The sequence below is a fragment of the Pempheris klunzingeri genome, chromosome 9 (genome assembly GCF_042242105.1).
Source record: "Pempheris klunzingeri isolate RE-2024b chromosome 9, fPemKlu1.hap1, whole genome shotgun sequence".
NCBI lineage: Eukaryota > Metazoa > Chordata > Actinopteri > Acropomatiformes > Pempheridae > Pempheris > Pempheris klunzingeri.
The window spans coordinates 15,529,808-15,551,711 of NC_092020.1; the positions used below are offsets into that span (position 1 = coordinate 15,529,808).

At 41.6% G+C, this 21,904-nt stretch overlaps 2 protein-coding genes and 1 long non-coding RNA gene across 3 annotated transcripts; all 3 read left to right on the forward strand.

Moving 5' to 3' along the window:
- Window positions 1-201: 201 nt before the first annotated feature.
- LOC139206744 (uncharacterized) lies at window positions 202-902 on the forward strand. The gene is made up of 3 exons (XR_011585011.1): window positions 202-307; window positions 545-643; window positions 750-902. It is a non-coding gene; the product is annotated as an uncharacterized lncRNA (long non-coding RNA).
- A 381-nt stretch (window positions 903-1,283) lies between these two features.
- pola2 (polymerase (DNA directed), alpha 2) lies at window positions 1,284-8,314 on the forward strand. The gene is made up of 18 exons (XM_070836770.1): window positions 1,284-1,607; window positions 2,160-2,284; window positions 2,478-2,566; window positions 2,663-2,720; window positions 2,836-2,945; window positions 3,166-3,365; window positions 3,586-3,674; window positions 4,761-4,913; window positions 5,352-5,414; window positions 5,594-5,645; window positions 5,850-5,968; window positions 6,151-6,189; window positions 6,624-6,697; window positions 6,829-6,937; window positions 7,148-7,254; window positions 7,386-7,442; window positions 7,526-7,652; window positions 7,918-8,314. Exons 1-18 carry the CDS (start codon window positions 1,523-1,525, stop codon window positions 8,068-8,070), a joined length of 1,809 nt encoding a protein of 602 aa, XP_070692871.1. The 5' UTR covers window positions 1,284-1,522; the 3' UTR covers window positions 8,071-8,314.
- Window positions 8,315-14,226: 5,912 nt separating this feature from the next.
- On the forward strand, window positions 14,227-16,900 carry zdhhc24 (zinc finger DHHC-type containing 24). Its single transcript, XM_070836867.1, has 3 exons — window positions 14,227-14,646; window positions 15,338-15,615; window positions 16,312-16,900. Exons 1-3 carry the CDS (start codon window positions 14,339-14,341, stop codon window positions 16,602-16,604), a joined length of 879 nt encoding a protein of 292 aa, XP_070692968.1. The 5' UTR covers window positions 14,227-14,338; the 3' UTR covers window positions 16,605-16,900.
- Window positions 16,901-21,904: the final 5,004 nt, after the last annotated feature.

Below are 21,904 nucleotides of genomic sequence, written 5' to 3' on the forward strand. Positions count from 1 at the left end.
TTTACCAGCTTTTTATCTGTGTAATTCAAATATCTTTTGATGGATTTGATGTCACCTTTGATTGCGATGATCATTTTTCATTATTGCGTGACATTTTCCAATCAACTAGTCATTTAGAAAGCAGAATCAGCACATTAATGAAAATCAATAATGGATTTCAGCCCTAATAGTGTGTTTGGATGTTGTGTGTGACAAGGACCAGGAGAAGCTGCGATCAGCTGCTGAAGTGATTCTCAGCTCGTCCATCAGTATTGTGAGCTGCAGCAGCAACATGGACTTCAGAAATGCCTGTCTGAACACCATGAAGGTGCGGAAAATCAATTCCAAACATGTATATGCAGATATTTAGAGTTAATGCTAAAATAAAAAAGTTCACTTTCACATCTCATAATTTGACAAAGATGCCATTGGCAGAGATGCTATAAGGTTATGTGCTGCACTGTAAATACACCTGTGGCGTTCACACAGGGATATACTGCATACACACACTTGTCGACGGTGTGACAGAGGTCACATGTGTATCCATAATGTATGTGTTTGTCAGGTGTGTGACACCCATGAGCTGTCAGCATCCCTCCGTGAATCACTGAGGAGGGTGACATCATGGAAATTCATTCCCAGGGGCAGGTGCTTCTCCGCTCAGGTGAGTGGGACGTTTGTTGTTCACTGACACCAGCCAGTTACTATAGCAGCACTTTTAGACATGTGATTTTAACCCATAATCTAACAACACTTCATTTCTTTTGCAGATGGAAGAACATCCTGAGGGTGATGAGCCCACCAGAACAGAAATCTGAGAACGTTTGTTTGGCTTCAAAGAGTGTTTTTGTTCTGGTCGTACTGGAATTAATATATTTATTGTAATTTACATGTTACACTAAATGTGGTTATTTATAACACAGTTCTCAGATAGAAAATGTAAGAGATATACATTGAACTGAACTTCTCATCTGTTTTGTTGACATTTTTTCTATTAAGTACCCCAAAATAAACAACATGGTACAATAACATGAACAATTGTAAACTGTACTTATATGTATAAATTCTTATTGCTACTGCAAGGTTGCATCATACAGTTCACGCTATTGTTTGTGGGTGTGAAACAAAATAAACTGGGACAACAATACTGGTTAAACAAAATATTCCGGCCTGAGGGCTAAAACAAAAAAAAATCAACTCTCACGGCGTCCAGTAGGTGGCGTTAGAGGCTTTTATTTTTGTGGCATTGACAACTTCCGGTTATAATTGTTTATGGGTGTGACGTACCTTCCGGCCGCCAACTCTGACGGCACATTTTCGCGGTAAAAAGAAAGATGTTTGTGATGCTGATGATCTTTATGCTGACTTCTCATATTCAGTTACCATCTAACGCTTTACCCTAGAGAACTTTTAGAAATCGCATCGTTTAGAAAATTAGGTCGTCGGTGTTGCTATGAAGTGATAGCAGGGCTAACGTTAGCTAACATCAAAACATTATCATTGAACCGAGCTGCATAATCTAGTGAGTACACAGCATTAAAGAATGGCACTGGTAACTGGAGAGAGCCTGCAATCAGAGCTGGAAGTGTTCGGCATACCCTGCAAAGATGACTCCGTCCTCGACAAGAGTAAGAAGCTGCTCATTTTATGCCATCTTAGGTTAATCATTGTGATTACGTTAGCAAAGTTAGCATCCACAGTCACCGGTCTGTACTGTTACGTGATTTCGGCATTGGATTTTTTTTAATAGTCCTTTGTGTTGGCTTATACAGTGTACACGCTTATATGAGGTTTGTTTTTGATTTATGTTCTGACTTAACTTATGGACATTTGTGTTGGTTTATATTGCTCGTTTGTTATTTGTTGTTGTCAATGCCAACATCAGCTTTCTCAGTGGCTGCAGGCGGTCAAATCTGCAGCATTTACATCACATTGATGTTAATTAGTGTGCGAATGCAGCGAATGAATTAGAACTATTTCATGTGAATTGTCAGTGGTGAACAAACGTATCTGTAGTCATTCATATGTTTGATTTACAGTGATTTCTTTCAGTCATTGCAGTAATGTCACATTGATGGTGCCTTGGTGTACTGTATTTGCAGCTAGATTATTGTTACACTCCTTTTACCTTCTCTTTTTTCCTCTCTTTTTTCCTCTTTTTTCCTCTGCTGACGTCTCAGTGGTGGAGCAGTGTATCTGTAACAGGATACAAGTGGGTGAGATGGTGCTGGAGTGGGTGGCTTACAGCTCCACAAAAAATGGCCTGAAACTGACTGCAAACACCCTTGAGCAGTTCGAACACGAGGTAACAGGAGCATACTGACTTTATATCCGATTGTCCATGATATGTTCAATAAATTAATGTTTTCTTTTTGCAAGCATGACATGTGTTCCTGAAATTATTTCTTTGAACTTGGCCCTATGATTTTGAACACACTGTCCTCGCCGTCAGGCAGGACACCAGTTTGGTATTTACACTGCATTTATTTTCTTTGCAGGTGTTAAACAAGAAGAATAAATCCAAACAAAGCTTCAGAAAAGAAGAAACTCACAACAGAACCAGAGACATTCACTCATTACAGGCCTTGTATCCTTCACACTGAACTGCCCAACAGCTTCTCTCTCTGAATGTATCCGCTCCAATAATATCAGTGTGTTACAGTCCTTGACATTCTTTGTTCAGAATCAAAGCTGAGGAAGAGGAGGAGAATCTGCTGGACTCCTATTCTACTCCTGCTAAGGTAAGCTGTCACCTTTGACTTCTGACTGTGTGTCACTCATTCACTGGTTCTGTAGAAAGTGTGATTCACTTGTGTGCTCTACCCTCACTCTGTCTGTGTGTCTGTGTGTCTGTAGGGCTCTCAGAAGCGAGCACTTACCACTCCTGAACACCCTCATTCAAAAAGAAGTGTAGCTTTACTGGCCAGTCCAGGCCTGCTGCTGTCTCCTGCCAGTTTTTCACCCAGGTACTCAGCAATAACACAGACCAACAGTGACTGAGCTGCTGGTTAAATTAAACACAGTATGAATTATTTATGGCTTATTTAATAACATAAAGTGCACTGAATATTCCTGCTGCCATGATGACAATGGAGGACAGCATTCATGAACTGAATCACGTCTTATGATGGACGTTTGTCGCACTTATGACCCAACTCTGCCCTTCTTCTCATCTCTCTTTGGAAGTGCAACTCCGTCACAGAAGTACAACCAGCGAGGAGGGAAAGGGGAGGTGGTGGTTACCTTCGGGGCCGTGCAGGGCACTCGCTGGGCAGGCAGGAAGGCTCCGGGCGCAGACGTCCAGCTGGAGCTGCTGGAAGGGCCTGAAGACTCCCTCCGCTGCAGCTACAAATACATGTTCCAGAGGCTTCGTGATGTTCGAAATGGTGAGAGACGGAAACCTAAAAGGGCCCACTTGTAAATTCTCAAAGCTACTCTGGAGGGAAGAGTCTTGTATTTTAAATTGTGGTTGTTTTCTGATTGTATATGGCCACGTGTTTCCCCTAAATGTATTGATGCAAACAACATGAAAGTAATTGTAAACCCTGCTCAGATACGTAGAAACAGTGTGTGTAAGTTGACGATTTTTGCGTCCGTTTTCTCCAGTGTTGACCGAGAAGATCGAGGAGCTGGGCGAGGGCCTCAGGTCTCACTTCAACATTGAAGAGTTCTCCCCTGTCTCTCTGCCCGCCCAGGTACACACCAGTTTTCCAAAATCTTGATGATAATTTAATATTTCACACAGGCTAAGTTTTAGACCCAAATGCTGATATATGTAAAAGTCCAGTTTTACTCATTAAAAAATGTAAGAGCTGATTAGTCCTAAACTTTGTACGTTTGAATCTGCTGTTGAATATACACTACTCACAAAAAGTTAGGGATATTCGGCTTTCAGGTGAAATTTCAGGATGAACCTAAAATGCATTGTAACCTTTCCAGGTGAACTTAATGTGACCTTCTCTAAACTTTTGAATGCACATGTCCAACTGTTCAGTGTTTCAGTACTTTTTGCACAAGTTGCTGTTCTCTAACAAGAAGCTTAACAGCAACATTCACAACAGGTTTGATCCATGAATCGACCAATACATTTCCTGCTTCAGTTAGAATTGGTATTTAAACAGTCCTCCTCATCATGCTGTTCACATTCTGACATCATGAGACCAAGACGACACCTAACAATTGATCAGCAGCACCTCGCCATTGTGAGGCTTCAAACAGGAAGTCCTCAGACGGAGGTGTTCACTGAGCTTCATCAGGAGGTTGTAACAGTGCTACAGAGAGACTGGAAGAGTCACAGAAAGGAGGGAAGTGGATGTCCTTTGGCCACATCCCAATTTATTGAGACACTGAAAATGTTTTGTTGTGGTATACCCACCACTGTTGTTAGATTTTCTTTCAATAAATTGTTTAAGATGAATAAAATTACCATTGCATGCTTCTACTTAAATGCCCTACTTTCATGATATAATATCACTGTAGCATTCACTTTTTACATTTTCCATATATTTCACCTGAAAGTCGAATATTCCTAACTTTTTGTGAGTAGTGTAATTGAACTGAAGTGTTGGCCATGAATGTGATTTTTTTCCAAAGCATCAGAGTATGTGAATCCCTGCAGGTTAAACATGCTTAGCTTGACAAGTTATTACTAGGAAAAAATATGTTATGCTTATGTTATTTTACCTGGATTTAAGTACAATGTATTAAATGTATTTGTATAATAGTATATTAAGTATTTCCTGACTGCTGTGTTTGGTGTGTTCATGTGTCTTCACCTGCAGGACAGTATAACGGTGTTGGGGCAGGTTTGCTGTGACAGTAATGGCAAACTGAACGCACAGTCTGTTCTGTTGGAGGCGGGACCAGAGCAAGGTGGTCAGCAAGTACCTGTTGACGTATCGGAGCTTAAAGAGTACTCCCTGTTTCCTGGTCAGGTGAGCAAAAGGAGACTCTCGGCAGATGAAGCTACAAAAGAGCATGCTTTGGAGGCCTTGTGTATTGTAGAAGTATTATATATAAGAAATATTTTTGACATAATTAAATGAAATGTTTCTCAATGCTTCACTAAGATTTACATGCTGCTGTGCCACTTTTTACCCACTTCCTGCCATTTCTGCCATTTCTGTAAGTCACTAAACCAGAATGCATTGTGATTGCACTATTAGCACACACCAGGCGGTGGCCTCTCCTTTCCCTGTACACTGAGGTGTGTGTACAGCAGGTTACACGGCCACCAAGAGTAACAGAGCATGCCAAGGACCTGGGCGACAGACTCACCCAGCGTCTGACCGAGAACTCTGACAACTGGTCTGAAACTACTTAGCAGGAAGCGTTTATCTTGAAGTACAGATTCATCTCCTCTCTTTCCACAGGTGGTAGTGATGGAGGGAATGAACACGACGGGAAGAAGATTAATGGCTTCCAAACTCTATGAGGTCAGCTACAAATGAACAATCATAGCTAAGTGCTAATAGAAAAAAGTGCAAAGACAATTTTTTTACAAAGGAATGCTTATTTGAAATTCTGCTTTAAATTCCAAATGAAGTGGTTCATCTCAGCGTTCAGATCTGGTGCCTGTTCATGTATCCTCTGTTAATAGTTTTGTCTTTTTTAGGGAGTCCCTCTTCCTTTCTACACTTCTGAGGTGAAAATGGAGATGGATGAAGGTAAGCAATGATGGTTGACATTTCTTTCGGTCTCGTCTGTGACATTTCCTGTAAATCTGGGGATTAAATTATTAAATCTACTTCCTCAACTACAATAACTGGGGTGACTGCTGTCTGCTTGAGTCGGAATTTTAGTTCTTTGTCTCTTTTTTTTTTTTTATGTTAATTTTGCACACAAACACTCTTCATCTCATGTGATTGTAGAGCCAATGAATATACTGGTGGCATGTGGACCGTACACTCCCTCTGACAGCCTGACCTTTGACCCTCTGCTGGACCTAATCAATGTCATTGTCAGGGATCGTCCTGATGTCTGCCTGCTGGTATAGTTATTTTTCTCCTATTTTCTGTTTTTGCTAGATTTTAATCAGTGAACAAACATCTACAAGTCCTGGAAGATGCACAAAATACTTGTTTATTCTCCAGGCACAATGTAGTAGCTCACAGTCGTCACTTGACCGCGTGTTACCTTTGGGTTTTTATAACGTTGCCTTCTCTTCTCCAGCTGGGCCCGTTTGTGGATTCCAAACATGAACAAATTGAGGTAAGTTTACCAGAATACCCAAATCCTCTATCTAATGTTTTGCATTTAAAATCAAATTTGAACCTCCACATTCAAAGCCAACACATTTGTTTGTGTGCAGCTCTTCAAATCTAGTCAATTCATCATGAATATACAGTGAGTACGACTGTAATCGCTGCCAAAGGTGCCTCAACAAAGTACTGAATAAAGGGTGTAAATACTTATGTACATGTGATATTTCAGTTTTTTATTTTTAATACATTTGCAAAAATTTCTAAACTTTTTTCACTTTGTCATTATGGGGTATTGTGTGTAGATTGATGAGGAAAAAAAGAATTTAATCCATTTTGGAATAAGGCTGTAACATAACAAAATGTGGAAAAAGTGAAGGGGTCTGAATACTTTCCGTACCCACTGTATGTGACAGTCTTTGTCTCCACCTGTTTCTGAAATAGAAAGGTCAGGTGACCGAGACGTTTGAGGCCATTTTCTCAAGATGTGTTGAAAGCATCGTGGATGGCACCAAAACGTATGTCTCATATCCTCCTTAACTATGATTCCACTGTTTTATCTCCTGAGGACCCTTTAAAGAGCAGCTTCTTTCCTTGTAATGATTAGAAACCCTTACCATAATGAAGCCTAATGTTTTCTTTTATCCAGTGTTGGCAGTCGCCTGGTGTTCGTGCCATCTCAGAGAGACATCCACCATCACTTCATCTACCCACAGCCTCCCTTCACCCTGCCAAACCTCAGCAAGGACCAGGCCCAGGTCAGGCACATATGTTGCCCAGTTGGACTGCTTGTGTTCAGGGCCTCTGATGAACGCATGCAACAGGCTTGAGAGCAATCGTGGAAAGCCTCATTTGATAGTATAACTACATAGTAGTATAGTACAAGTTGTCAGCAAGATTCAAGCAGAGGAAAATTGTCTGTTGGTAAATGTGTTGTCTCATATTGTGTTTCTCCTCATACTCTGCAGCGTGTCACCCTGGTCCCTGACCCCTGCACCCTGCTGATCGACGGTGTGACCTTTGGCTTGACGTCCACTGACATCCTGTTCCACATGGGCGCAGAGGAGATCAGCTGGTGAGGAAGACTCTGCAGGATTGGCCATTTCTAGACGAACATCTTTTAATGCCCACCATCGTTCAACGTATTTCAATGAATGCCATCAGTGTACAGTGTTGGGCTGAAATTGAAAATGTATTGTTTTGCAGCGGCACTGGATCGGACAGATTTTCACGCATACTGAAGCACATGCTGACCCAGAGGAGGTAGGAGTGCTTTAAGAGTTCTCTCATTCTTTCTATGTTGAAGATGCCCGACATTAACGAGTGTTTGTGTTTTCACCGGGCAGTTACTACCCGCTGTACCCGCCGGTGGAGGAGGTGAACATGGACTACGAGAAGTTCCAGAGCTTCGGTCAGATGCCGCTCACCCCCGACGTTCTCATTGTTCCCTCCGAGCTTCGCTACTTCGTAAAGGTACAGAACTTCTGCTTCTGTGAGCATCCTACATACACACACTTAGTCCAGTTATTGGTTACAGGCTCAAAAGGCATTTAGTGCTTTGTCAGTAAAAAAAAAAAAGAATGCACAAGTTCACAATTTGGAGTTCTCAAAACAAATGAAATTTTACTGGGGAATTGTAAACATTTTTGTAATTTTATTTCCCTTTTATCTAAAAAAATTTTAGTTGAAATTTAGCTTTTTTTGATATTTCCACATTTTGATATCTCCCCCCGCCCAGGATGTGGTCGGCTGCGTGTGTGTCAATCCTGGACGCCTGACCAAAGGCCAGGTGGGCGGGACCTACGGCAGGCTGCTCATCCAGCACAGCCCTTCATCAGACGACGGGAAGAGAGCGAGCCCCTGTTTGGCTGCTCAGGTGGTGAAAATCTGAGCAGAAATTCAGACTTCGAATGCTCGTCAACAGACGTGTGCTGACTTTACTCGGGACCAGTTCGCAAGCAGCTTTGAATGTTTAAAAAAAAAAACATTAGTTCACTGTACTGTTGGACCTATCTTGACCATCAGTTTATTTTTATATGACAAACATGTTGAGTGTGCTGCACTCTGGTTGGTGTGAATGTGGTGGAATATCAGTCCTTCAGATACAACAGCAATAATCAATGTTCAATAAATTATTGTCACCCTTCGTACAATCTCCCTCCCTGTTTGTCTGAGCATCTGTTTCTGTTGTTCTGATTAGGAGAGAAAGAACCCTGCTTAAAAATCCTATATGTAGTCCAAAAAGAAACTATTGTTAAACATGTATGTAATACAGTTTAATGTAATGAAGTTATTCCACATGAGAGATTTAATTTATTTTTGGTTGGAATTTCTGCCACATTTATATATCTATCTCTAAACACATGTCGGTCTGAAACAAAGCAACATGACCATTAACACTGTTTTTTTGGCCTCCTTATTCAGAGGGTGTTTTAATGAGATAATACATTTTATGTTCAGGTTTAAGCAGTTGAGATCAACTCAGTCAGTCATAAAAGTGGTCAAACTCATCAGAGTCACTTGAGTGGTCTGACTTCGTCGATCTGTCCGGCTCCGCTTTAAAGATCTCCACCTCGTCACAAATTGCTGGAGAAGAAATTGAACATACATCAGAAAATACTTTCTTTTTTTTTTTTTATATATCCAATCCATCTTGTGCTTGTAATGACTGAAGCAAACTTACCTTTGGGTTTCTCGGCTGCTCTCGGGTCTTTTACTCTGAAAATAATGCAAAGGAAAAAAACGGGTGAGTGTTTCAGGATGTAGTTTTATGGTGTGAGAGAAGTTAAAACAGCACCCACTCTTTTTTGTCTGATCGCTCTTGAGGCGCAAGTAGATGTTCAACATCATCCTTATCACTGCACTCATTTGAGTCATTGTCAGAGGATCCTGTTATACTGCCCTCCTCCTCATCATCATCATCATCTTCACTTGCCTCCTCTGGAATAATGTGCATCGTTTTGGATCTGAAAACAACAGATTGTTAATAGATTGTTTGCTGTAATTTGTGAGTAAGATTATTATATTCTTTATCTTACTTGTCCTGTGGTGAGATGATAATGTCCTCTGAATCTCTGTCCTCCTCAGCTTCTACTTTGTCACTTCTCTGCTCCTCTTCCTCCTCTATCTCGCCCTCGTCCACCTCTTCATCCTCCCCAGAACCCTGTTTTCCTTTCTCACCGTCCTCATCCTTCAATCTGTCTGACTGTTCTTCATGACTCCCCTTTTCCTCTGACTCCTCATCTTCTGCGCCGGTCTCCTCATCTTCTTCTGTATTCTTTCTTTCAGATGCCTCATCATCATCTTCCACATCGCTCTCCTCTTGCTCTTCGTCTCCCTGACTGCTTTCTTTATCTTCAGCATCTTCATCATCACCGTCTCCAAGTTCTTTCACATCATCTTCCTCATCCTTTTCTCCCACACTGGTTTGTTCAGAGTTGCTGCTCTCCTGCTTTTCCATTTCCTCTTCATCTCCATTTTCACTCTTTATACTAACACTTCCTGATTCCCCTTCCCTCTGGGATCCACACTCCTCTCTACAGCTCTCTGATTCATTGTCAGGACTTAGATCACCTGCTTTTTCACACCTGGATTCCTCATTTTGGCTCCCCGACTCCTCACCAGTGGAACGACTCTCTTCTTTGTGGTTCCCTGAGTCATCTCCCTTTCTCCTGGTCCTTTTCTCCCTCGGTGATCCAACAGCAAGTCCCACACTTCTTGTCCTCCTACTGGAGCTGGTTCTGCTTTTCTCTAATGAGGCGTCACTTTCTGAGCTTTGGGCCACCGTGGCCGCAGCAATGACGATGACACTGGAAGTCCCAGATGACCTGAAAGAGGAATGGATGACACAGAAAATATTACAGAATAAGATAGGGTGGAGTGTTAGTGAATTTTAAATGGCTGCCAGAACACAATGTAGCAGCCTCAAGGACGTGGAGTTGCAAGAATGTGAATAATTGACAACAATTTATTGTTGACCTTTTATTTTCAATTCTTTTATTGTGAAATGTTGAGTAGGCTTACCTCCTCAGGCCTGTAGAACCTAAAAACTAATATACATGTGCATAGGTACAGGGTTGTTATTTATTGTTTATTCCATTCAAGTGTTGTAGTTATGGTTAAATTGGGTGAAATGTGTGACATGCTTAAATTGCTTACTTAACAAAGTCAGTATTTATCCCTGGGTTACTCAAGTTTGGAGCCAGTAGAAGACTTTTTGTTTTAAAGGTGCATAAAAAGGTTGGGGACCAAGACAAGAAGTAGGGTCATATTGAATACAGAATAAATCTGATGAGAATATTTCTTACTGCTGAGAGCTGCATCGTTCTGTGTCTGGGGGCGTTTGTCGTGATCTTCCTCCCTTCTCCCTCTTCTTCCTCTTCTCTCTGCTCGCCTGACTGGAACCCCGGCTGCTCTCACTGCTCTCTGCATGGCTGCCAGACAGGCGAACTAAACACAGTATGAACACATACACACAATAATGACAAGCTGTATCAGAGTTGAAGGGAAATGTCCATTCAGGAAGATAAATGCATAAGAAAACTAAGTCTAGACACACTTGAGCTCTACTTGTCATATTTTCTTTTCCAACCTGGCTTGATGTCCAGCTCCTGGGATAAATGGCTGCTCTGGCTCCCACTACCTCTCTCTCTCTTTGAACTTGGTGCACTGTGTGTCTCAGCTTCCCTCCTCTCAGGAGGAGGCTCCTCCATGTAGTGCTGACCCCACTGAGCCTCAGAGCCTGAAGGGAGTCCAGCTGCACCAGCAGTCCAGGACCAGGGGTGGTCGGGGTGTGGAGACGCCCAGCCTGGTGGATTCTGCCTGTGCCATGAGTGATGATGACTGGGTGTGGAAGCGAGGTGGTGGAGCTGGGATGGGTGAGGATGTGGGAAGGTGGGTGGTGGGTATGAAGACGGAGGGACATGAGAGGAACCCTGAGACTGATAGGGCACTCCAAAGGGAAACCTAGCCATCTGGGATTGAGGGTGGGTCTGCCAGGAGGGCTGCATGTAGGAGAGAAGAGGGGAGCCATCTTGGTTGTAGTCAAAATGGCTATTTTGGCTGTAGCTGTTTTGTGGTGCAGTAATGTTTTGTGGCTTTGCGGTAGGGCCTGCAAACAAAGATACATATTAAATATGAGTTTGTATGTGTGTTCCAAATATAAAACTGGGCTGTGGAAAATAGTTTGTTGAACCTTCTTTTAAAATAAATTTGTCTTTGATCGAATTCCTAGATTCTCCAGTCTATAACACACCTTTAAAATTCAAGAATCAATGTATTTTCTTATAGTAAGTGAAAAGGAGGAGGACAAACCATGTGAAAGTGAGGGTCGATCTGCAGACGACTTCTGTTCTTCTGTGTTCTTTAGACACGACCTCAAATACTCTTCCATCCTCTGTTAAAAGACAGTTCTTTTCACACATTTTTAGACAAACATAGACATTATAAACCCTGTTTACAACAGGCAGGATGAGGTACAAACGGTTACACTGATGATGATTCATGCACACTGTGAACAGCCTGTACCTTCCTCCGAGCAGCCTGTGTTTTCTCCCTGAGTTGCTTCTTCCAGCGGGGAGAGCTCTCCTCCAGGTACCTGTCGTACTCCAACTGGGGGATCAAAGATCAAGAGGAACATTCAGCACCAGAGCTTCACAGGAGGTGGGAGTACAGAAGGAAACAAGTGTTTGGACAATGCTACTGTATGAGTTATAACACTGTCTATATATACTGTGTGTGTATTTTCTTTGTGCCTGTGCACCCGAATAGTCTTCATAGCAGCAGTGAGGCTCAACATCTCTGTCAGTTTGTCCTGAGCTTCCTCAAACTGCTGCAGCAGCTGTGTGTTGTGTTGTTGGGCTGTAAACTCTCTCTCCTTCAGCTCCTGCCAGCGCTGCTGCAGATGGATGGCCCTGCTGCAAGAAACACACACACACAGAGTCAGAGATTAATAGCATTTACACAAACATACACTACATTACAAAGAGCTAGCATCTTGTTGCTTTTTGTCTGTGCATTGACAGTTGCTGATGAATCTGAATAGTTGAAAACTCAGTTTGCAATAGCATTAGCCTGCTGAGAGAAAAATATAGTGCAGCACAATACAGCATCATAATAACCCATGACACTAACATACACACAGTAAAACCCCTGAGTTGACAGGAATATTACATATAATCTAGTTTCCATGAAACAATTTGATAAAATTTACCAGTACTACTCTACGGGCCCCCTCTTTAGCACCACTTTGTACAAATTCCTGTAAAGTCCAGTTACATTGTGGTCATTTTTGTTTGGACTGATAATTACTGTGTCTACTGAATGTGTTTTAAAGAGATAAAAGTCCTAGACCCATGATTATCACTGCCTGGTCGCATGGCAGCATTCAGTAGAGCTTACCTCTTTTTTAGACTGTGCTGCCTTTGTTTCATCAAAGAGTTTCTTTCTGTGCCGGTCAGATGCCCAACATATAGTAAATGCTCCCTCGGTGCAGCCATGACTGCCGGCTTTCATCTGATGCAGAGATTATCAGAGATTAAGGTCTGCGCGGGGGGGGGGGGGGGGGGGGGGGGGGGGGGACTAGAGACATGCTGCCAATCCACAAACAGGCATGAGGTTAAACAGTAGTGAGAGCTTTTCTTAATGCCACACAGGTAACCAGGTTATTGAAACACCCACCTCCTGTGCATATACAGTAGGTCTGCAAACCATAAATATGCAACATATTCTATATAACTGATTTCTACTTTAATTTCTGTTTTTTGGAGGTGTGCAGCAAATAACATTGTCCTGCCATCTGAGGAGCCTCTCTTTATTCAATGAAACACAAACAGTTGTGCAATTTAGATATACAGCACAGTCCTCTATAGAGGCCTCTAGGATAATAACTCAGATTAGAGTGTGATATACAATATCCCCAAAAAGCTTTATATTGATTCTGAAGCAAACACCATATATTAATAACATGCATCCATTTTATCAGGCAATGCTTCAAAAATGCATGTTGTTGAATCATACATTGGAACTAGAAATTGGAAATAGATGAGATCAGATTAAGGTCATTTGGGGGAAGATGGAAATTTCAGGGGCATCTCTGGCTTCCATAGAAAATTGCATTCACCTCAAGTGAGCAATAGTTGAGATAACTCTCATAATATTACCTGTATATTTACTCTGACATTAGGAGGGAGTGTATCCATTTTGTATACAAAGCCTCACGTTATTTTAATTCAGGTCTTTTTTGTCTGGTGTAGGAATCATTTCTGATATTGATATGGAGTCACTGTTTCACAATATAGTTAAGTTAAGTTAATGCCATATTTTTTATTGAAATATTTATGTAAAATAAACAAATTACATGTTATCAATCAAAACAAGTATGCTGCATGAAATTACTTTGGTATATTTTTTCAATCATAATTTTCACTTGTATTGTAATGTCATTTTATTGAAAAAATATTGTTTTTGTGTCAATTAAACAGTAATGTATTAATGGTCTCTAACTCAGCCTCCAGCACCTCGAGGTTCTGGAGGTGAGCTAACCATACTCCTGCTGCCAACACTGGGGGAAACTGAGGAAGAAGACGCTGCTGGGTGAATTAAAGCCCATAATCCAGTTTATAACTATCTTCACCGCGGGGCCGAGCAGGGCTGCAGGGGGAGTGTGTGCGCCAACCTAGAAAGCAGAATAAGCATAAATATACAAAAAAAAAATGTTACAAAGCCCAAATACTGACATTTAACTGATGACCCACCAGTGTAACATAAAATCACATTACATTTTTATCTGTACTTCAGTAGGGGCATAAAGCTATTTTCCCATTGGACGTGTTACAAGCGGAACCACTGTATGCTGTTGCACTGCGGATGTATTTTCATGTGACCCTGTACCCAGACACCTGTATCCGTCCAGTAGCAGAGACCGCGGGAGGAAGAGGGGTTGTAAAGGAATAACAGCGTCACATTTTAATTCTAACATTTCGTTAATCTGTTCTGAAGATAATTAAATTGTTATTGTTTTCATTTAAGCTCGTAGAAGAAGCCTAAAGTAGCGGCTATTTGGCTAACTAAGCTAGCCAACGGCTACCGCGGTGCGTCTGTCAAACCAGTCCCACCACAGCCCTCCGCCCTCTCATCTCGGAGGTGGACGGACAGGAACCATGACGAGCTTTGCCAGTAAAGTGTTTTGCAGGGTGGAGAGGCTGTGTCACCACCTGCCTGTGGTCCTCAACACCTTCCTGGTCTTCTCCATCACCGGGGAGGTGAGCTACCTGGTGCTGGTCGAGGCTTCGCTGGAGGCTGACCAGAGGAGGACAGAGTGGTCCGGTGTGTGGTGGAAGGCGTTCCACCTGCTGGCCCAGTACTTCATGCTGGGAAACATCTGCTGGAACGCCCTGCTCTTCCTCAGGACCAGCCCCAGCATCAGGGGCGTGTTTCTGGGAGGAGAGGGCATGGGCCAGGGGTGGAGGTGAGCATCATTACAATATCGGCTTCCAGGGTCAAGATAAGGGAATGAATGGAGTTATACAGCACATTATACAGCCAAAGGTGTATGGACACCCCTGTCTATATACTTTCCAGTACTGTTTTTCATGGTTTGGGCCAGGCCGTGTTGTTTCACCTAACACACCACATAATAAGTCAATACTCTCAACTTTTCTCTTTCCTGTTCCAGAGCCCACGTTTAACACTGCCCCTTGTGTATGACTATGGGACTTTAAGTAACCTCTTTACTAAACTGTTTTTGCACCAGAATGACCATCCCAATGAGCCAGTATTGTATTAACTGGGATTAACTCATCACAAACCTCAGCTTAACATTTATACAAGTGGGCACAGTGTATGGAAACCTCAGAGGGGGAGAAAGCAGGAAGTGCATCCAACATTACATTACATGTCTGAAGGAAATACAACCCCCCTTTACAAGTGAAACAACTGATTGGTCACTGCATCACTAAAAATCAGAGCAAATAAACTTCATCCTCTACTTTTTCACAGATGCAAAGATTGATTTCTCACTTATTGCGTGAATGGACTTCGTGTGAACTATATCTGTAGTCTTTATGTTTCAGTAAAATTAATAAAACAGTAATGTAACTGTTGTTTATAAGCATCTCTGACCATAAATAATAGTAATTGCTCTCTCTTTTTCTACAAAGGTACTGTTATACGTGCGAGACACACACTCCTCCTCGCTGCTCCCACTGCTACGACTGCAAAGTGTGTGTGCTGCGGAGAGATCACCACTGTGTCTTTTTTGGCCAGTGTGTGGGATTCCTTAACTACCGCTACTTCCTGAACTGCTTATTATTTATGTGGTCCGGGCTCCTGTACGCCACTCTGATGAATGCAGAGGTCTTCATCGTCATATTGAAGGAGGGTGTGACTGTGCACAGCGTCCTGTTGCTGCTCATACCCTGGATCATGCTGGTATCAGGTGGGATCTGGTTTCTCCCATATTGGTGGTTACAATTCATGGAGCTTATTTTCTACTAGCATAACGCATCTGTGTGCACTGATAGGTAGAACGTAATCTATGAACTTCTCTGTAATGGCTCTAAGTAGAGTAAGCTCCTCCACAGAGACTCTGTTGGAGGAAAGAAAGGTGAACATAAGCCTGTCAAATGTAAAGCATCTTTTGTTTTTGGTTTTATATCAGCATACCACATCCTCTATCCTAAGAATCTCAGTTAAAAAAAACTCCTCCCAAAAGAGGAGGGATTTTTCCCTCAAGAGAAGTTGTGTGCTGTCTACTTGATTGTTTTCCTATCTGTTCTATTTCTATGTGCCACCAGTCACTTGAAACAAAGCTCTGGTCAAAGTGTCCAATTAATCACCTGCAGAGGTCTACAGGGAAAGTTGCATTCATGAATACACTTGGATGGCACTGTAAGAACCAAACTGGGGAAAATAGTGAACAGAAAATGGCACTCACTTAAATTGATGAATGTTAAAAGTTACTTTCCCCCAAGCTCTCTTTAAATGTTAATGCAGCAGGATGGTGTATTTATGCTCTTGGTCACACTGGTTGAGTTGTCGTAATCAAATCTATTCCATGTACACATTTAATCTAAGTTTGGATTTATGTCACTGGCTGCATTTTAATGAGCGCTGCTGTTCTCTCTCTCCTCAGGCCAGGTCTCAGCACGGGCATTTGCCTTTGCCTTCATCGCTGACACGTGTGTGGTGGGCTTCCTGCTGGTGTCCGCCTTCTTCTTCTTCCATCTCTTCCTGCTTGTTCGGGGACAGACCACTAGGGAGTGGTACTCGAGCCGCCGACCCTACAGCCTTGGACTCCTGGGCAACCTGCGTCACGCTCTGGGCCATCGCTGGTACATCTCCTGGCTCTGCCCGCTCATCCCGTCGCCTGTACCTGGAGATGGGATAAACTTCCAGGTCACAGGATCGCTGGAACCCACTCGGTAACAGCTGAAAGTCTGATTATTAACAGGCCGCGTGCCTTTACTTTCATGGTGATGGTTAATGTTATTGGAAGCAGCAGCAGGGAAGATAAACTTGGTTCAAGAAGAGGTAGCTTGGGATGGGAAAAAGCAAGAACAGTGTGTGGTTGTTTAAGATGTTATTGGGTGTAACTGTCCATTATCTTCTCTGTAGCCTTAACCTTTGCTGAGACAAAGAAATGGGTCTACTTTTGAAGGTACTTTGATCTTGAACTAAAGTTAATCATTGAGGCTGGCATTTTTCCTCTGGAATACCATGTGCTGAAAATGTAGGTTAAACACTGAAATGAGAATGTATTTTATTGATTGCAAAAATTGTGTAAATTTAGAACGTAAACAAGCACTTGCAATTGCTGATTATGACTTCTGGGTAGTCACACTCTCGGGATTGGTGACGGTGACTACTTAAACCAGCAGTTGGGAACATTGAGATGGCAGTGGACTTCAGCCTCAGATTATGTAACTTCAGGTCCCTCCCTCTCTGCTGCGCTTAAGTTACGCCTGTCAATCACTCCTCATGCACACTCAACACAAGCAGTGATCGGCACTGTGTGTGAAAATCCTCCTGCTCTTTCACCACCAGGCACCAGGAGGGGCCAAAGGAAGCTGACTTTTTCACAGAATACCTGTGTGATGCACTACTGTCAGGATATAGTAACAGTTTCAGCAAATACAACAAAGAGATATTTTTATAAAAGGTACCAACTGTTGCTTTAAATGAGCCTTTCTCATACTTTTTATTTTTGCCTAAATCTTAAGGTCATACAAATTTGGCTTGCACTGTTAATGACTAGACCGTAGCATTTGAAAGCACACCATCATTAGCCTCCTCTCTGCTAGAATCATGGTGTGTTTGTGTGTCCCACTTGTCTACATCCACTCCTGAGCTCCAGCTGAGTTAGTAACACCGAGCTCTGTGTTGGGCATTGTTGTGGGACGATGAGATTGGCTTCACGATGGTAAATTAACATCTACAACTCATGTAAGACACGTGTAACAATCGACAGAAAAATTACATGGTGTTAAATCTAGTATTGCAGTTTAAAGACATGTAGCATCTATGGATGTTTCATGTGAACAGTGTTTCCTAATGTTTCATATTACATTGTCCATGTTCCAATCAGTGAGAGACTATGACAAACCAAACCTACAGCAAATAACATGATGTGCACTGACTCAAACACCTGCTGTGTCCCAGTTCCCCACTACATACGGAAATGTACCATTTTTCTAAAATAGTTCCAAAAAATAGTTGGTAGAAAACACAAAATAGTTTTCTGAGGTGTTCTTGTAGCTGTTTTTAATATATTTTATTTTGTGACTTTTCACACTCTAATCCTGCTTTGATTTGGTATGTAGTCTGGATTTGTGATGCAGCTAACATTGTCTTGTAGCACTTGATGGCAACTGGACTTCTTTACCTCCTTTTATTTTAATATTTTTCTCCTCTTTTGCACTTTTGCTTTTGTAATTTTGATTGTTCTGGCCTTAAAAGGTAGTGGAAAATTATATGCCTTTGTTTTGACAGGTGCTCTTAGTTGTCCTATGAGAAATATTGTTTGCAAGCATTGTTAATTGTTTGCTAAATATATGTGTATATATATGTGTGTGTCTGTGTGTGTGTGTGTGTCCGCTTAATGTCTTTCTTTTTTGTGCTATTACGTATGGGTCACACCACTTGATGTTTGGGTTTCCCATTTGGAAGTGCTTAAATAAATCAAAATAAATGAATAAATTGTGTCAGGGGTATTACTGAAAAATGGTTAATTGTATTTTTATTCATTTGAATTTTTTTTTGTATTGTATTTTGTACTCTTAAAGTTAAGGAGGTGCAAGTTGTATTGTAACAGTTACATTTTAATTTGAAAAGATCACAGTAAAATCTGTTCATTGACACGCCTTTTGTCTTCATTCTAATGCAAAGAAACACTTTATAAGTGATAATTAATCACAGACAGAGCTTTAGAATTTAAAATGCCCTTAGAGTTGGCTAAAGAGGGAAGATGCTCTCAAACTAGCTGCTAAAACATGTTATAAATGTGTTAATTAATACAGCCAGAGACATTTTTGTGTTGGACTCTGAACCACACTGTCCACTGCCCACACATAAACAAGTCCATTTAAATTACTAAGGATATGCCAAAGAGATGCTGTGGAGTTGGCTGCTCCAGGATTTAATCCCACATCGCTGATCTCTGATTTATTCTCCTGCTATGTCCTGAAAAAGATCTTGATTGAAGGATTTTAGAGCTCCAAGCTACATGCTCATGTGTATGTATTTAGAGCCTCTTACTTTTGGCAAATTAGAGTACTGCTTTCTTTCAGCCAATCAGAGAGCTTATTTCGTTCGGCCAATCAGAATAGTTCTTTCTTTCAGTCAATCAAATAGCTTCTTTTTTCGTCGGTTCAGGTTCTTTTTTTTTTTTTGACCAATCAGTCTTTTTTTCTTTTCTTAGTACCTGATAAGGATGACTTGCTCATTATAGTAGTTTTATAATAGTTTGGTAGCAGACTAATTTCTTGTACTCCTCCTAACCAGCGCCTTTGACAGAGAGTAGCGACATTCCCAGAGACTTCTGTTGTGGTTGTGGAATGCGGAAGTAACGTGTGTCATGAAGAGAGCAACTGTTCTAAACAGGTGTAGATCAGATCGGTAATATGTGTCATCACCACGCCACTTTTTTGAGGAAAACAATCCTCTGTCCCAGTTAGACGGTGACAGCGTCCACACTAAACTAGCCTATTTAAATTAATAAAGCGATACCAAAGATATGACTCCAAGCTACATGCTAACGCTAAATGCTCATGCGCAAGCCGCAACGTCATCTCATCTTGACCCTGTACCAGTTTTGTATTTAGAGGCGCAAAGCCAAACCAATTTGCGTGAATTTAATATTAACAGCTGTAGACTAATGGTACTACCACAGATGCTTTCAGCCACCGCAAATGCCGGACAGGACAGTGGCAATGTAGTTGGACCCATGTTGTTTATAGGTTACTAACAGCTGGCTGGAGCTCAGGCCACACTGACCAGGTTAATATAAGCTAACGTAAACTTATAGGCTGTAACGTAAAGTTATATTGGTCAGCTGTCGGAGCACAGTGCTGCTAGCTAATATACGGTTAGTAGAGCAGGACAAGTAAAAGTACCGGCATTTTACATTAAAGTCTAGGGTGAGAGTCGTAGGGGACGGTGACGTGCGGCAAGCTGAAGTTCCCGGATGTACTGATCTGCTCTATGGCTGCTAGACCTACAATATAACTGCTACTACTGTATTAGTTTGGATTTACTCGCTGGTAGGGTTGTTTGTCCATGTTTAAAGCGGATATCAGTATAAAAAACTAACTTTTTTCGCACTTATGGTAACGTTTGGTCTATCAAACGTTTGGCTTCTGTAACTTCGTTAGCTAACCGTCAAATGTTAGCTAATAACTGAATGTAGCTAAGTCAGTCAAAATATGAACAACAGGTGTCAACGGGTCTTGATAAATACTCTAATTAATTTTCTCTCATCTTTGCCTTAAATTAGTAAGATTTTTAAACGTTAGCTATGATCAGTAACAGAAAAGTTATACCGTGAATGTTTTATGAGTTCAATAAAGAAGCTAAAGTTTCACACTGCGAGTTTAACCTACAGTGTTTAACTTTGATCTCTTTCCTGTCTATTAGATAAAACTGTTCCTATGGGTTAGTGTCGCATTAGTCAGTCCGTGCCTGGCTTTAAAGGACGCACATAGAAAAGGGCGGTTACACTATAAAGTAGAAGTCACACGGTGGGATTTTTTTTCGTCCTAATAAACTGGGATACAGTCATCACAACCTAACAGTCTCTCACATGCGAAAACGAAAATGGCTAAAACATTTTTGTACATTTCATTGTGTTTTGGGAATTAATAAATGTTAAACCAGTCAGATAAGCTACATAGATCAGTAAGTCTTGTCTGAACTTGTGGGCCACAGTCATGAGTCATCCTTTTTTTTTCAATTGAATTAAGTTTGGAAGAAAAATGGAAGATGTACATTAAAAGTTGTGTCTCGCTCCTTATGGTTAAAGTTTTGGTGGATCATTCATTGATCACAAGCACCAGGGAGGAGTACGTCAGCAGGATGGATGTTTCAGGGGAAAATATGTGAGTGAACAGAATCCACAAAAAAAATGTGTTTGACTGAGTTCCTTAGCAGCAGTATGTGAAGCTTTTTCTGTGTGTGTGTGTGTGTGTGTGTGTGTGTGTGTGTGTAGGACATCGAAGGAGATGCTTGAGAAAATAGCTGAGTTGGATTACAGTCAAAGCCATCTGAGAGACCTGAATGCTGAGATGAGGCACTGGCTGGATCTTGCCGATGATGAGATGGCGGTGCTGCGCTCAGAGAACACTGCCCTCAGAAAACAAATGAAAACGTAACTGGTTACACGTGATTGTCTCTGACTGTGAAACTTGTGGATGAAACTGTCAGGAGCTCATTCAGTGTGTTTGTGTGTCTGCAGCCTGGAGAAGACCATCAGTGATGCACAGCAGGCTGAAGCAGAGCCTTGCAGGTCCCTCCTGGCTGATGACCTTGATGTAAAGAGATGCAGTGAAGAAAAGATTCAGACACTGGTGGGTGGTAGGTCACCAACAAGAAAATGTCCATCTTGTCAGGCTCCAAGTTATGTGTTTGTACAGCCCCATCCACTGTAGTAAACCCATGCAATAATACATTTTGTACAATTTTCATTAAGAAGTAAGGTAATTCCAAAATTCTATGTTTTCAGGTTTTTGTTAAATGAAGTATTTCATTTGAAATCATGGACTGAAATTTTATTTAAATTTACAACCACGTTGTGTACCAGCAGGTGTTTTATTACTATACAGCACTTTAGCACCCATCTATCAGTATAGGTCTGAGAATTAATAGCATCAGTCACGTTCACCTAAGCTACCTCTACGTGTCAGAAAGGGCCACTGCATATCGGGTTTAATCTAAGCATCTGTGCTTTCACCTCTCTGACACCACAATACTGGCACATGATATAAATCAGATGTCACCGTAGTATAGATTTTCTGTATGTGGTAGACAAACTTCAGCCAGTCAGATGGGCTGATGGCTCTCATTTCAGATACGTCCAGGTGAGCCTTCGTGTTGTGTTTTTTTTTTTTTTTTTTATGCAGGAGAAGGAATCCGCCATGACGAAGGAACAAAATAAGAGAATAATTGCAGAGGTATGATTTCTGTTACTTTTCACATTGAAACTTAAATTGGTCATGTACTACAGGTAGAGGTGG

Excerpts from the sequence above, each read along its gene's own strand:
- pola2 (XM_070836770.1), top strand. The coding sequence starts at position 1,523 with ATGGCACTGGTAACTGGAGAGAGCCTGCAATCAGAGCTGGAAGTGTTC. Across the intron at positions 3,675-4,760 it reads CTGTCTCTCTGCCCGCCCAG|GACAGTATAACGGTGTTGGG; the intron begins GTACACACCAGT and ends CTTCACCTGCAG. Across the intron at positions 6,698-6,828 it reads ATCGTGGATGGCACCAAAAC|TGTTGGCAGTCGCCTGGTGT; the intron begins GTATGTCTCATA and ends TCTTTTATCCAG.
- zdhhc24 (XM_070836867.1), top strand. The coding sequence starts at position 14,339 with ATGACGAGCTTTGCCAGTAAAGTGTTTTGCAGGGTGGAGAGGCTGTGT. Across the intron at positions 14,647-15,337 it reads GGCATGGGCCAGGGGTGGAG|GTACTGTTATACGTGCGAGA; the intron begins GTGAGCATCATT and ends TTTTCTACAAAG. Across the intron at positions 15,616-16,311 it reads CTGGATCATGCTGGTATCAG|GCCAGGTCTCAGCACGGGCA; the intron begins GTGGGATCTGGT and ends CTCTCTCCTCAG.